Source organism: Apium graveolens, chromosome 4 (genome assembly GCF_009905375.1).
Source record: "Apium graveolens cultivar Ventura chromosome 4, ASM990537v1, whole genome shotgun sequence".
Lineage (NCBI taxonomy): Eukaryota > Viridiplantae > Streptophyta > Magnoliopsida > Apiales > Apiaceae > Apium > Apium graveolens.
The window spans coordinates 4,705,809-4,720,018 of record NC_133650.1 but is presented as its reverse complement, the minus strand read 5'-3'; the positions used below and the strand labels follow the sequence as shown (position 1 = coordinate 4,720,018).

Sequence of the window (14,210 nt, the reverse complement as noted above, 5' to 3'; positions counted from 1 at the left end):
TGATGGGAACCATAAATTTAGAATAGCTTCTATCAAGCCCCAGTGAGTAAACATACTTTCAAATGAATATGGACTATTTAGTTGTGAAAGAGTTTGAAAAAACCTGTTGCTCCAAGTCCTGGTGCCAACAGCCTTAAGCTTGCGCTTTTCCTCGTGTTCTTGTTTTCAACGGCTTAGATCCTCTGTGATTTGAGTTTCTTGCTACTCTCATTAGAATCATGGAGCTTCCTTTCTGTTGCCACTCTGTTTTAATCTTTTTCATATCATGACTACGAGTCCTTGCTTCTGATTCTCTGGAAGATCAACTCATTAGTACAACATTACTGATCTTAGCAACTTTGAAACAGTTAGTTTGTTTCCATCTGTAAACACGTTCAACTCCTTGAATAAAACATATGCAGAACACATCAGAACAAAACAAAATGTATCTGCAAAACAATTGCAAATAAAAACCACAAAATATAATCTTATGAAGGTCAATTTATGGGGTAATTAGGTTTGTTAGAAGTCATAGTTTGATATCCTTGATCCTTCTCTAATAATCATAAACACCTTTTTTAGGGGAGGGGTGATGTAGGGATATGGAAGAGGAATATATATTATAATATCATCTCTAATAATTAGCTCTTATCTTCGTAACATAAACCCACAAACAGTGCTGGAGCACAAGTACAGTTCACGAGTTTAATCTCAAATCTATTTTCAGATACCAGCAGTTTGGAATACACAAATTCCTTCGAATTCGTAAATCTTGGCTAACATATGCCATTGCAGAAATTGAAGATCTCGTAATTCAGGCAAAAATTATCAAGTACAACACGAGCCAGAGGAACTATATTGTTGAGTTCCAATTCTCCACCAAGAATAGGTTTCGAGAAAACAATATACTCAGCTACGATCAATCTTGGTGCTGAACGGAGATGATAACACATTATCATTACTGTTTCAGAGGAGCCTTCTTTTCCCTATCAGCTATTCTAGCAGGGCCAGTTGTATGTGATTTGAAGCGGCCTCTACCTTCACCTTCCCTCTCCTGCAGAATGCAATGGCATGTACAATTTTAACATTAGCAAATTAATTTTCCCATGGTAACCATTTTATATAAAATTAACTGGACCGAGCTTCAGAAGAAGACCCCCATGCAACTAGACGTTATAAATTACAGCACAAGGGAGAAATTAAAAAGTTCTTGGGTTGTCTAAAAACTTTAAGACAATGGAATGTTAACATGATATATAAGTTGTTTAAATCTTTAGTACTGTATTCAGGCTGTTCTATCCACATACCTTCTTCTTAACAATCTGAACCACATCCTCATCCTGAAGAACTTGACTCAGTCCACAATTCTGTGGGTTGTGCCTCGCACTTGTGCCCCAGACTAACACATATTTTACCTCCTTCACCAAGCTTCTATGTATATGGTTACAGAAATCTTCAACCGAGCAACCACCTCTATCCTACATATTTAAACATATTATCAAAAATTTGCAGGGTCAGTGTGAACTTCATAGTAAATCCCTCTTCTATAGATCAATTGGCTGCAGATAAATAGAAGTAATGTAATGTCCGTCAAGATAACATACAGCAGAAAGAACCACGGGATCTGTGAAATCAGGTTGCTGTCCCTGCGGTTTAGTATATATTCTGACGAGACCCATGGCCTCCCACATCTTTGCAAGCAGTCTATCCAAGTTTAGCTGTTAGGAGAATATAACATAAATTAACTCTCTCCATTACACTCCTAAATATATAAAACACACTGAGTAGAGAATATTATGGTTCTAGCAAACATGTGTGTTTTTTCAGATACAAAACGAAAATGTCTGTCAAGGGACACAAAACAAGCAATTATACAGTGATATCAATAATCATTTCAACAGCAGGCTTGGATTTGAAATAGTAACTGGTGTTGAACTTACATTCAAGTTGCAGCTAATGACAATAGAATTTGGCTGACGGGCTAATTTGTCCACATCATCAATACCAATAACATCTATCTTGTTATACACATATAAACACTTCATGTACTTGCGATTTCCCTCGATGACATCAATAAAATCATCAACTGTGGCATCCTCACGAAACAAAATCTGTGCAGAAAAATTTCAAAATCCCATCAATAAAAATAACTTTTTGTGTTAAAATATTGTATGGAATAAAAATCTTAATGCAGTTCAATCATGTACTTGGAAATAAGTTCAGATATATTAAGACTTTAATCTTCAGTATTAAAGTACATGCTCTAAAGTGTAAATGATGTTCATCCAGTATCCGCAAAATGACAGTTCAGTAGTCCACTTCTTTGTCCTTGCACATATTGAAGGGCGTGGTAAAAACAGATCGAGAACATGCATCAAAAGGCTTAGATATGGCTAAAAAGGTAGTAATTGCATAATATACAGGAATAGTATGCAGTTCCTATAAAGTCAAGTAATGACCAGTGGGAGACACGGAAAAGCTTTCGAGGGGATCCAGTATATACTTAAAAAAACCAACTGTATCAAAAAAAGATAGAGTCTATAATAACATAGGTAATATATTAAACGTATTTTGCTCTTATTTAGCAAAGAGAGATATTTTGCATTTATTACCAAATTTCATTTTCCTAAAAAAATTACAAATTTCTCACATACAAATATACAATATATTTTTAGGATAATTTTAACAATTTAAAGTATTCTCCCATTCCATGTCTGAATATTTTATACATATATATAAAATACTGATGTTAAGAAAAAGCTTCGGATGTAATTTCATCTTCTCTGTTACTCCATTTTATTGGCGCATCTGCTCACAAAATCACCATTATACATCTTGCATGCATAGATACAACAAACCATTCTTGTTATAATATCATACATTCATCTCTTTTCCTTTATTTTCATTCAGCTCTATAAAGTTGAGCTGTAAGCTCATATCACAGGTCTATGTAGAAATTTCATCTATTCTTCTCATTTCCATTTGGCTCTTTAAGGTTGAGCTGTAATCCCATATCTCATGTCTATGTAGGAGCCACTAGAGTGGGTACAGAGACCCCCAATATCCGGCTCTGTTTGTGACTACCTAATTAATGTCATTCATTAGTAATTCCCGGATAGAAGAGATCAAATTATTTCTATTAGAAGTTGATTGGATGCCGCATATTATTCTAGTTTCAAATTTATTTATTAAAAATTAATCGTTTGAGGTAAATGATGGAAGACTTTATTGCTTGACAAATTCTGGGTCTACCTAATAAAGGAAAGAATAAGCCAAGCAGGTATATAACCACAGGTCCAAAACCTGTTCTATTGAGTGTTCATACATAGAGAGTGAAATGCTGTATACCTCTGCATTATGGATTTTGTATTCATGGAGAATTTGATAACAAAGCTTTTCATCCACATGGGTCAATGGTGCAGTGCTGTTGAAAGAAATTCCTCCAGTTTTTTTCTTCTTGAAATATATCTGCCACGATAAAAGCAGAGTTGAAATTAAAAAAAATAGAATAAATACATCTTTGAAAAGTGGAGGGCAGCTAAAAAATATTATCCCAGTAAGAGGATGATATATCTGGACGAGAAGTGTAATGGAATAAGTTAACAAGTCTTTGATTCGAAGATGATACGCTTCATAAGGAAACTAGAGCACATAAACCATGACGTACAATTTATGTTAAGAGAAAAAAAAAGGACAAAAAGATAATAACAAGCTTTAGTGCTGACTCCAAAGGAGAAAGCTCCTATTAAATAGCAAGGGGGACTGCTTTCTTATATGAGGGATATCATCCCATAAGCTCTGAAAATGGAGTATTGAACCCTTTATTAATTTGCTAACTGTTAAGCAGAGAATTTAAAGAATGCAAGTTGTTATTAAAGATGAACTAATAATACTTACTTGAGGTGGTTTCTTGTTTAACCGCAGGCCCACAGCTTCCAATTCTTTTGTCAATATCTGCCGATGACCTTCACTCTACAAAAAATTTCATTAGTTCGGACATCAAGCAAGCAAGAAAAAGGTTGATACTAAAAAAAATTACCCAAAACATTAATCATCAGTTCATCACTTCCAAAAGACGAAAGTTACCTAAAGACAGCGGGAAGAGCAAATCCAGATGACACCCGTTGAACTTTGATAATAATAACATCACCGATTCATCTCAAATGATGATTTATAGTTTTAATATTGTGCTATTACAAGTTGAGGCGTATTAGTGTATAGATTATTAAAACAGCGCTTATCACCCTATGTTTTACACCAGGTCCTATCTCCCGGGTAAGAAATTTGAAGTCTCACACATCACCGCCTAATTGAAATACATATGGTACAAGCTGTACTGTATATATTATGGAACCAAGGGGGTGTTTTGGTCAGGGTTTATAAGCCCGGTTAACAAGAACCTGAACCTCAAGCCCGTATGTAAGTGTTTGGATTAGTAATTTGGTTGTATGGAATGGGAATCTCATTCCCTCTACATGAGAAATCATAATCTCCCTACTCCGTGGGATTCCATACGACCATACCATTTCCATTTACCCTATTCCCGTATACTTCATTCCCTTTCCCGGAAACCATCCAAACGCCTCCCCTAGTCCAAAAATTTTACATGCTACTAAGCAAGGAATAGTTTAATGGCAATTTATCTATCTACACATGACCACCCTATCCATATTATCAATATTTTTCACAACCTCCACGAGGCATGAGAGGTGAAACATGAAAACAATGGTAAAAAAAAGAGGTAAACATGCACTAATCCACGATATATATGTTTTATATATAACCTAGCTACACGGCTATACTTAGCCATATATAAACTCTATCAACCTTGCGCAAGAGTAAAACATACGACCCACCCCGTTATTTTACACACTTACTTTTGAAGCATCAAGAACCATCAGTACAACGTCAGATGACTTGGAAACAGCAATAACCTGATATTAAGAAGATGAACTTCATCAGGTCCAATGTGGTTTATATGAGAACTGAGCTCTAAAAATTTAAACAGTTATGTACCTAATATATACGAGGAGTACGAAAATATATTAAAAAAGTACCTGTCTACCACGCCCCTTGCCTTCAGAAGCGCCTTCAATGATTCCAGGAAGGTCAAGCAATTGGATTTTAGTACCATTGTAGTGAATAATTCCAGGAATACAAGTAAGAGTTGTGAACTCATATGAGGCAGCTTCTGAATGTGTTCCCGTCAACATAGTTAGGAGTGTAGACTTCCCAACACTGAAATAAAGAAAAAAAACAGGAAGGATATGCTAACGTTAACAGATTGGTACAAACAAACATTTAGTAACATACCTTCACTATATTAGATTCCTATATCATTCTGAAAAAAATGAACAAGTGGCTAAATGTATCATGGTCAATGTTACTGATGGATTACAGAGATAGTCTCCACATTCAAGACCATGCAAAACTAGTGACATGACTGACACCATGACTGATTTCATGTCAGGCAATGACTTGTCTAAACATTTTATCAAGCTCCTAAGAGAATGTATTCTCTTCAACCTCTCAGAAGTTTGGCACAAAAATTTACTACATGTAGTCAGTCTATGGCAAAAATACACTTGGGTCAGAGGTACATAATGCAGCTTCATAAAAATCTTTAGGCAATTTACGTACTCTCGGGCAGTTAATAGGGTGATTAATGATTAATCGGAACATTAATTGGATGCATTCAAAAATGCAAATAATAATTAATTAGCAATTTCATCCAGGACCATGGTTGTTCAATAGTAAATTAAGTCACGGGGGTCCGGCTAGCTGACTAGGCATCAACTACAAGTTGAATTATATAAAATATATATTATTCAAACAGTAAAAGTAATTTAAATACAAATTAAATTCAGAAGCTCATGAACGGAAGAGTTGACAAACAGTTTATGAAAACAGTGAGGTTAGTGAAATTTTATAAACAGATTTTATGAGATTATCAGGTTAAGTTAATGTTCATTGCGGGTTGGATTTTGACCTAGTCGATAACCCAACCCCCGGTAGTTGAAGTTTCTTCCATAAAAGTCAACCGATTTTCCTCCAAATCTCAAGTGCGCAGTCCTAGAAGTTCAGGAAATCTCGACTTACTAATTAGTAGGGCGTCATTACAACCATGCCCAGGACAAAATTCTTCTACCTACCCTGAAACTCTCTTGATTGTCTCAACCTAAACCTTATTTTCAAATTTTTTTGATAGAAAAACACCTAAAAGTACGATCACCTAGGCTTTTTTTAAATACTGATAAAATGTAACCAACGTGTCAAAAGAGAAACTATAACAAAAATGTCATATAAAACATATACATCATTGAGTAATTTCAGGCTAATGAGAATACATAACATTCCATTTATGAGATACTAGACAGGGTATAGTACTTCACTAAACACAAAACACTTGTTTATTCATATAATATAACCAACATTTCAAAGATAAACCTGTGACAAAGATGTAATATGCAATACGGACATCAAATGACTGGTTTTTACTTGTGTATGAAATCAACCGTTGGAAATGCACAAATAATTAACAGAACTCTAATAATAAATTTAATATTCAGAACAAAAGAAATCAATATCTTGGTTGCTGATGGAAGAGCAAAACTGCTATTAACCTTGAAAACTTTACATTTACATGCTTATGTTTCAATATTAATGACTTTATCTTATAAAGGATAAGAAAGAAGAGACACAGCAGACCTTGGAAATCCTATAAGTGCTACACGTCCATGGCCATATTTTGTAACTTCAAAACCCTCTCCAGCTCCACTAGTACCCTGATTTGTTTCCAGAAGATAAGCTAAATATAAAGAATGTTGCAGTAACTTAAAGAACAAAAAAAATATAACGTGGGTCAAGCAATTTGGTGTGATAACAGACGAATGCAAGAAGTTAAGAAGATACAAAAGCACAATATACTATATATAACTAATGTTAGTGTATTTTTTAGCATTATATGGACTATAATGTTACGAGTAATATACTACATATTGGTAGTACAAGTAATGTTAACGGCTAAAATTAGCAAATGTAATGTATTTCTCAAGACTTGTGAATCCTTCTATCAGGATTGAGGGAAATCCAGCAATGCAACTTGCATTAACAAAGTCATTTGCAGATGAATATTAAAGAAAGTTGTGTACCTTTGGAGGCTCCAGTAATTGTGTCCTTAGCTTAGCTATCTTTGCCTTCAGCTGACCCAGATGGTATTCTATGAATAAAAAATGAAGTCGCCACTTTGGTTATGGTGTCCATGCAAACACCCCACAAGGAGGAAATTACTCGATGCATAATTGACTGCAAAAGCTTAATGCGTAGACACTACGTGATACACAATAGACAAAGATAAAAATGGAAAAAGTGGAAGAATGCAAAGGAAACCCTTTCACTGTACATTCTTCTAGTCACAGATTTGCATTACTTTAGTTCCAACTTAAAGGTCAACTCTTTAGGAAAGTGAACTTATCCAAAGTGTTGATGCAAAAACCTTACATGTTGAAGCAGACAATGGGGACTTGGTATATGCATCAACACCCACCCAAAAGCACCCCTTCTCCCAAGACGCATCCACAACCGGAACGGCTTTTACTTATGGCAATATTGACTACATCGTCATCTTTTAAATAAGAGACTTCACCCACCTAATATGTATTTAAACCCGGCACATTGATAGCCCTTCCCAAAGTGTTATGTACGTAGGTTGGCCCAAAAGTGAATACATGGTTCAATGGAATAAACAGCGGTTACAATTATAAGTTCTTTCCCCAAAAAAGACTTGTGTCTATATGAAACCACAATAAGGTATAGGTAAAATCAATATTGCTACATATAGAATTGGAGGGTGGTAAACAACAATGCCTCAGTAACTAAATGTGTAATAGATTATACAACTGCACAAACATATATGGTGACAAGGTTCGTGGACAGTTTAAAAGGCGTCTTAAAAAAAACAAATTAAGATCACGACAAGAATTTATTGACAAACTGCATGTAATGGGTAACGGAAAGCACCTGTAGCTTTGTTTTTCTGGGTCCGAGCCATCTCAGCCTCGATTTCTTTGATCTTTTCTATGATACCCATTTTGAATTGTTTCTGACAGCTACAAGAATGCTAAAAATATTACCTTCATATTAAAACGAAAGTAATCAATATTCATCATTTACGGTGCTGAGCACATAAAGTAAGGTACAATATAAGTACTGAGAGGTACAAGAGGGAGCATGTACAATACTTATGCAGTAAACTACTATAATACATATATAGATATCTATACATTCTGAGCATGCAAAGCTGAAATTAAATATAACTTGGTATAGTTCAGACAGCTCGATGATAATACGACCCAACCAGGACATTTCTACCCATACGATAATGTATCTAGTACAATTGTGTTACAAAGACTTGTATCCAATTTATTCTCAGTGTCCGTTTCAATTGGCCATATAAATACAAAATCACGGGAAAAGTAACTAACCGATACTAAAAATTAGATATACCAAGCAAAATGGGAATTATGCTTCAACAAATGCTCTCGAATATATAAAAAGTTGCAGTTTAAACTCATCCGAAATGTGTACTCAAACACTAACTAAGTGACAATAGTGTAATTGTGTAAAATTGAAATACAAAGCTGCTAGCAAAGTTGATCTATATAATCAGTTAAAAGCAGAAATTAATTTTAAACAGTAAACAGTTAAAAAAACATTAACATCAATAAACAGTAAATAACGGATTAAATGAGTGCGATGGCTAATTGTAGTCGGTTAAGGCGCAGCCTTATGCTTCTCAGAGGGAGGGAGAGAGAGAGAGAGAGAGAGAGAGAGAGAGAGAGAGAGAGAGAGAGAGAGAGGGAGGGAGGGAGGGAGGGAGGGAGGAGAGAGAGAGAAAGAGAGAGAGAGAGAGAGAGAGAGAGAGAGAGAGAGAGAGAGAAAGAGGCAGAGAGAGAGACGGGCTGAGGCTAACCTGTATCTGGAGATGAGTAGTAAGCTGGACTATGGTGATGCTGTAGAGAGATAGAGAGAGTGGGGATTGATGGGGGAAAAGAGAAGGGAACACGAAGAAGGTTTCTCTCTTTCGCTGAGATTTTTGCTTTCCCCCGAGATTTGATCGCTTTTGCGGGCCTTGTTATTGCTTTATCATGGACCTAGGCCTTGTTACTAAATAATGGCCCAATACTTAGCAACGCCTTTGCAGTGCCATGACACACGAGACCATGGGTGATCCAATGCGGGCCAGTCAAAGATGGGAGCCCAATAAAAATTGTGTACTTTCCTATCCTTGTAAATAACATTTTTAACTTTTTTTGTGATACAGTTCCGGTTTTTTCGCTAAATATACAATAAAGGGCCGTTTCAAATTTCTTAAAAAATGTAATTTATTACTTACAATTGAAAAATGTTATACTTATTGATATGAATATCGTAACTAATAAGTTATTTAGGTGTTTGGATATTTTTAGGTATAAGTTACAACTAAGTTGATAATGTATTTGGTGATCATACCTTATAAATTAAAAAAAAATTGAAAGAAAATAAAATGTAAATTACAAATTAAATAAATTAATAATTTTGATACGTGAATATGAAAGAAAAATTAAAAACAAGGATTTACTGATCGGAGTGAAACTATATCATATACAATATTCATCAAGTTGAAATTAAAATTATATCGTTAATCCGGGTTAAAAAGACAAAACTAAACATAATTAGAATTATTTAACTTGGTTAGTATAATAGAAGTCTCGGGTTAAAATAAAATAATATAAACTGTAACACCCCGATTCCATATCGATAAATTTGGGACTTCTGTTCACTTTAAAATTCAAAGTACTATTACTATGTGCACTATCAAATCATGATATTTTGGGTGAATATGGTTTCTGATCTACTTTTAGATTTGATTTTGGATTGGAATAGGTTATTTTGAGTTTGACCTTGATTTCAGGTTTGGTCACTTGATTGCAATTGGATATAGTTTAAATTTGGTATTAAATTTGGGTTCGACTTTATTTCTGATTTCGTTTGAGTTCAGTTTCAGCAGTATCTCGACATGTATGCATGTCTCATTATCAACAGCTCTTTTGTCAACTGGTACTTCAAGTCTATTTTCTTCTCTATGGATTCTGGATTCGGGCGCATCTCATCACATGTTTTCTCATTGATCGTCTTTCGTTTTGTGTTCTGATGATTTATCTTTATCCATCATGACTGTTGATGGCACTCTTATGCTGTTACGAGGTGTTAGTTCAATAGTTATCTCAACAATGTCTTTCTTTAATGTTTCTTTAATCTTTAATATCAAGTTAAATCTTGTTTCGCTTAGTTAATTATGTTAATTCGGTTACTTGGTTTCTGCTTCTTCTACTGCTTGCAGTTAAGTCTTTTGGGAAGTAGTTTGTAATTTTTGTGTTTAACTCCTTTTGTATAACTTAAGGAAGAATGTGGGTTTGTAATATTAATACATATGTTTTTGTGAATTTAAAATTTGAGTGCTGGAGCCTATTTAGTTTGATGAGTATGTATTTAATTAGATTAAATTATATAAATACAATGAGGTACAAGGGTGTCACAATTATACCATGGAGACCAACATCTATGATTAGAGGAAACGGCTGATTGAACTTTTAAACATTCTCAGTTCACTTGGATTGGAGGAGATTCTCAAATGCGAGTCCACTCGCATTGACAAGGAGCGAGCCAATGAGATCCTTAAGGAGATGGCTCATGAGAGAGAAGCTCGTCTCAAGATCGTGACAGACACCTCCCTCGATCCCATTCATCTTGACCCTCAGTCTACTAACAACGAGTTGGGCAGCGCTTACTATGACCTTGACAGAGGGAAGAAACCAATTCCTTCAGAATATCTCATTCTTGGCCACGAGGGCAAGGAGGATGGCTCGCACTGGTCCTATTATCCCCTATAAGCGAGGAGGTGGCAGATGTCACAATTCAGATTAATGTCTGCAATTACAGTTAGGTCCCCGATGCCTCCCCTGAGCCATATCTTCCACCTGCCTAGCCCGAGCTTGAAGACGAAACCATCTTTAGAAAACAAATAATTCAAGATTGGGAGGAAAGCTCGAGCTCAGCTCAAGACGAGTTAAAGGTCTTGGCATATCGTGACCTGACGTCCTCGCTCACCCAGGAAATCCTAGCCAGCATCGTTGACCAGTTTCAACTTGAGGGCCACGTGATCTTGCCTCTTCCTCATATGAGATGTTACAGGTTTAATTATCCTGAAAATGGGGCAGAGTCCCTCGCATAGTTCTTTCCACTTTACCGCATAGGATATGTGTGACGCCCTCAATCTCGGGGTTAGGAAATGAGAACTCACACACCTCTAATCTAATAATTAAATATGCATAAACCCCGATTAACTACTAACAGGATCAACAGGATAAAGTATGAGACAAGATTACAACTACCAATCACAAAATATATCTTACAAACCCAAAATATTATTAAATAACCAACATCAATTCCGGCTGGGAACCGACAGATAACCCATTGTATCTTTATACACTTCTTTCTAGGCGCGAGCTCACTCATAAATACCACTATCTGCTCTGGCAACCGGAAGCCCTCAACATGGTAGGGACCACCAGGTACGCTCTTACGAACAGTGCGCCTAAGCCTGACCATGTTCTTGCTTAACTGCCATGGTTAGATTAAAACAAAACAAATGAGTATAAAACTCAGCAAGTAACTATATAGCAGTTCTACAATATCAATTTCACAATATGCTTTAACAAACTTAGGGCATTCTACTTTATTTGATCTAGGTGGCAGATTCCCAACATTTGGGTTAAGGAAAGGTATCTGAAGAATAGTAGGGGCTTTCAAGGAACAAGGCTCAAAGCAGGACGAAAGCCGACATTCATCACAAATCATTAAAGGATCAGAATAGATCTTTCGATAGAGGAAAGCAACAGTATTTCAATATATATAGAATCAATCATATGATCAACAATTTCAAGAATCAGGGTTCTCGAGCTTTAAGCTCCACAATAACATAATCAACTCTTTTCAAAGCAATATAAACCATTTTCATTTTCAAGAATCAATTTACTGAATAGAAAGTTTTAGTTCCCTTTTTAAATAATCATTTAGAACCCTTGATTGGATCGCTTTATCTTTCCTTTTCATTATATACGGGTGATCAGCCCGTATCGACCTCCATTCCGGTCTTTAAGGTACCAATCGGCATAATTTCAGCCTTAAGTTGGACTAGCCCCGCTAGCCTCTTACCATGACTGGACTAGTCCCACTAGCCTCTTACGTCCCAATCAAATCCATCAGGAATTCATTTGGAAAACCTTGAGTTGGAAAAACAAATAGGTTTTCTAAAATTCATTTTATCATTACCAAGCATTTGAAATCATTCGGACTCTTTCAAGTCGAAACTCATTCTTAAATCAGATTTTAAGGAAACAAAGTTCAGGGAGTAATTCAAAGATACGCAAGGAACAATTCACAAGAATTCTGTATCAAGGATAACAAGGCACTAAATTAGAAGGATCAGCATTGATTTAGGGATCAATAGGGTGATCAAGAGAAATAGGGTATCATTAAACAGGGTTAACAAGGATAATCAAAGGGTCCAATATAATTCATGGCTTAATAGGTAACTTGAACGGAAAAGACAGATTATCAAAGGGTGAAATCAATAGGCTTATCAATAACAGATTATCAAGAACAAGGGTTCATCAAATCAATGTCAGGGTTTTATAAAACAAGGGTTTCATACTTAAACAGTTCAATACTCTACATGGTATGAACAACATTCTCTTTATAACCATTTACACAAGTAATCAGAGTTACTTGCCTAGATTTGCTTTCCTGAAGGTTGAACTACTGCCACCTAGTAAATCATTTCCTTTCCTAGCCTGAATGCCCTCACGCTCCGAATCTACAATAAAACCAAAATCTTAATCAGATTCTCAACTCTCGTTCCCGGAATGATCACTCTATACGATAACTCGACTATATCTTTGACTCGAGTATACGAATATAGCTTATACACATAAGCACATAGCACATAGCACATAGCACATAGCATATCCCTTTCTCGTAACTTTTATATCCTTATATACTTAACAATCAAAGCGTACTCGCTTAACCTTGGCTATTTCTCAAATCACACTAATATAACTCTTTTACGACCATAGTTATCACTTATAGCTCTTAATAACAAATGATTTAATTTCCTGTTTCTTGTATTCCTTAATTCGAACCATACATACAAAACACAACCAAGTATACTCAATTTCAACCTCATATAGTCAAACACAACTAATACAAATCACAAGAGTCATTTACGCACTTAAACTTCATCATTTTTTAATCAAAAATCCGAATCCTAATTACATTAAGAATCGAAATCAACACTTTCTTTTAATTATTAAAATTAGAACATAAAAACCATCCAACCTTTATCATGCAATCAATTTCTCATGGTCATTAAGATAATTGGCAAGGACCAACTTAATTCCTTCTTTTTACTCCTAAGACCCATTCGGGTTTTTCCATAAATCAACATGCAAGAATGGATTTTTAACATGCAAGGTTATATATCACATTTCCCACTTATTTTAGTCCTTAACTAGATCATTCCATTCACTTAAACACCAAATCATGCATCACCTAGCGATTCTAACTTTAATTAACTCATTCAACCAACATGCATTTACTTAATCAACAATTAACCCCTTTTATCTCATTTTCCATTCGGCAAGAACATGATCTACAACTCAAGGACTAATCAATAACATGCACATCTTGATTTTCTTTAAAACTAACATGCAATCACTTTTAGGCCATATGAACTTAATGTTCACCAAGATTAACTCACAAAATCAAATTCCCTTCTTAATTAGCATAATGCTGAATGATAAACTCACATGCAAGCCTTAATTTTTTATTTTCTAAGCAACAATCATTTACACACATCCATATACTTCCTAACACAATCAATACAACCATTTTATCAATCACATACTCAATTTTCAACAAAAGAAACAAAACCTTTTTCCAAGTTTTCAAGAAACCATAACATGCAAAGTTAAAATCAAATGATCATATCATGGAAACTCCACCGGCTCTCCTTTGGATCATGGCCGGTGGTGGTCGAACTTGAGAGAGCCCATAACGGGTCTCCTCTCGAGTTTATGACCCCCAAATATGCTTGAATTCACTCTCATGGTTATGCATCAAGAAATAGTTTT

General features: G+C 35.3%; 1 protein-coding gene across 2 annotated transcripts; it reads right to left on the bottom strand.

Moving 5' to 3' along the window:
- Positions 1-597: 597 nt before the first annotated feature.
- LOC141717544 (developmentally-regulated G-protein 1) lies at positions 598-9,106 on the bottom strand. 2 transcript variants are annotated; one of them, XM_074519665.1, is made up of 12 exons: positions 8,951-9,106; positions 7,999-8,087; positions 7,131-7,198; positions 6,688-6,764; positions 5,037-5,217; positions 4,857-4,913; positions 3,877-3,951; positions 3,328-3,447; positions 1,920-2,090; positions 1,584-1,697; positions 1,287-1,457; positions 598-1,033 (listed from the first exon to the last, which is right to left on the bottom strand). In XM_074519665.1, exons 2-12 carry the CDS (start codon positions 8,066-8,068, stop codon positions 938-940), a joined length of 1,200 nt encoding a protein of 399 aa, XP_074375766.1. In that variant the 5' UTR covers positions 8,069-8,087; positions 8,951-9,106; the 3' UTR covers positions 598-937. The 2 variants fall into 2 exon arrangements, with proteins under 2 accessions (XP_074375766.1, XP_074375765.1); XM_074519664.1 differs by having other exon boundaries at positions 7,999-8,111; positions 8,951-9,104.
- Between the last annotated feature and the right edge of the window lie 5,104 nt (positions 9,107-14,210).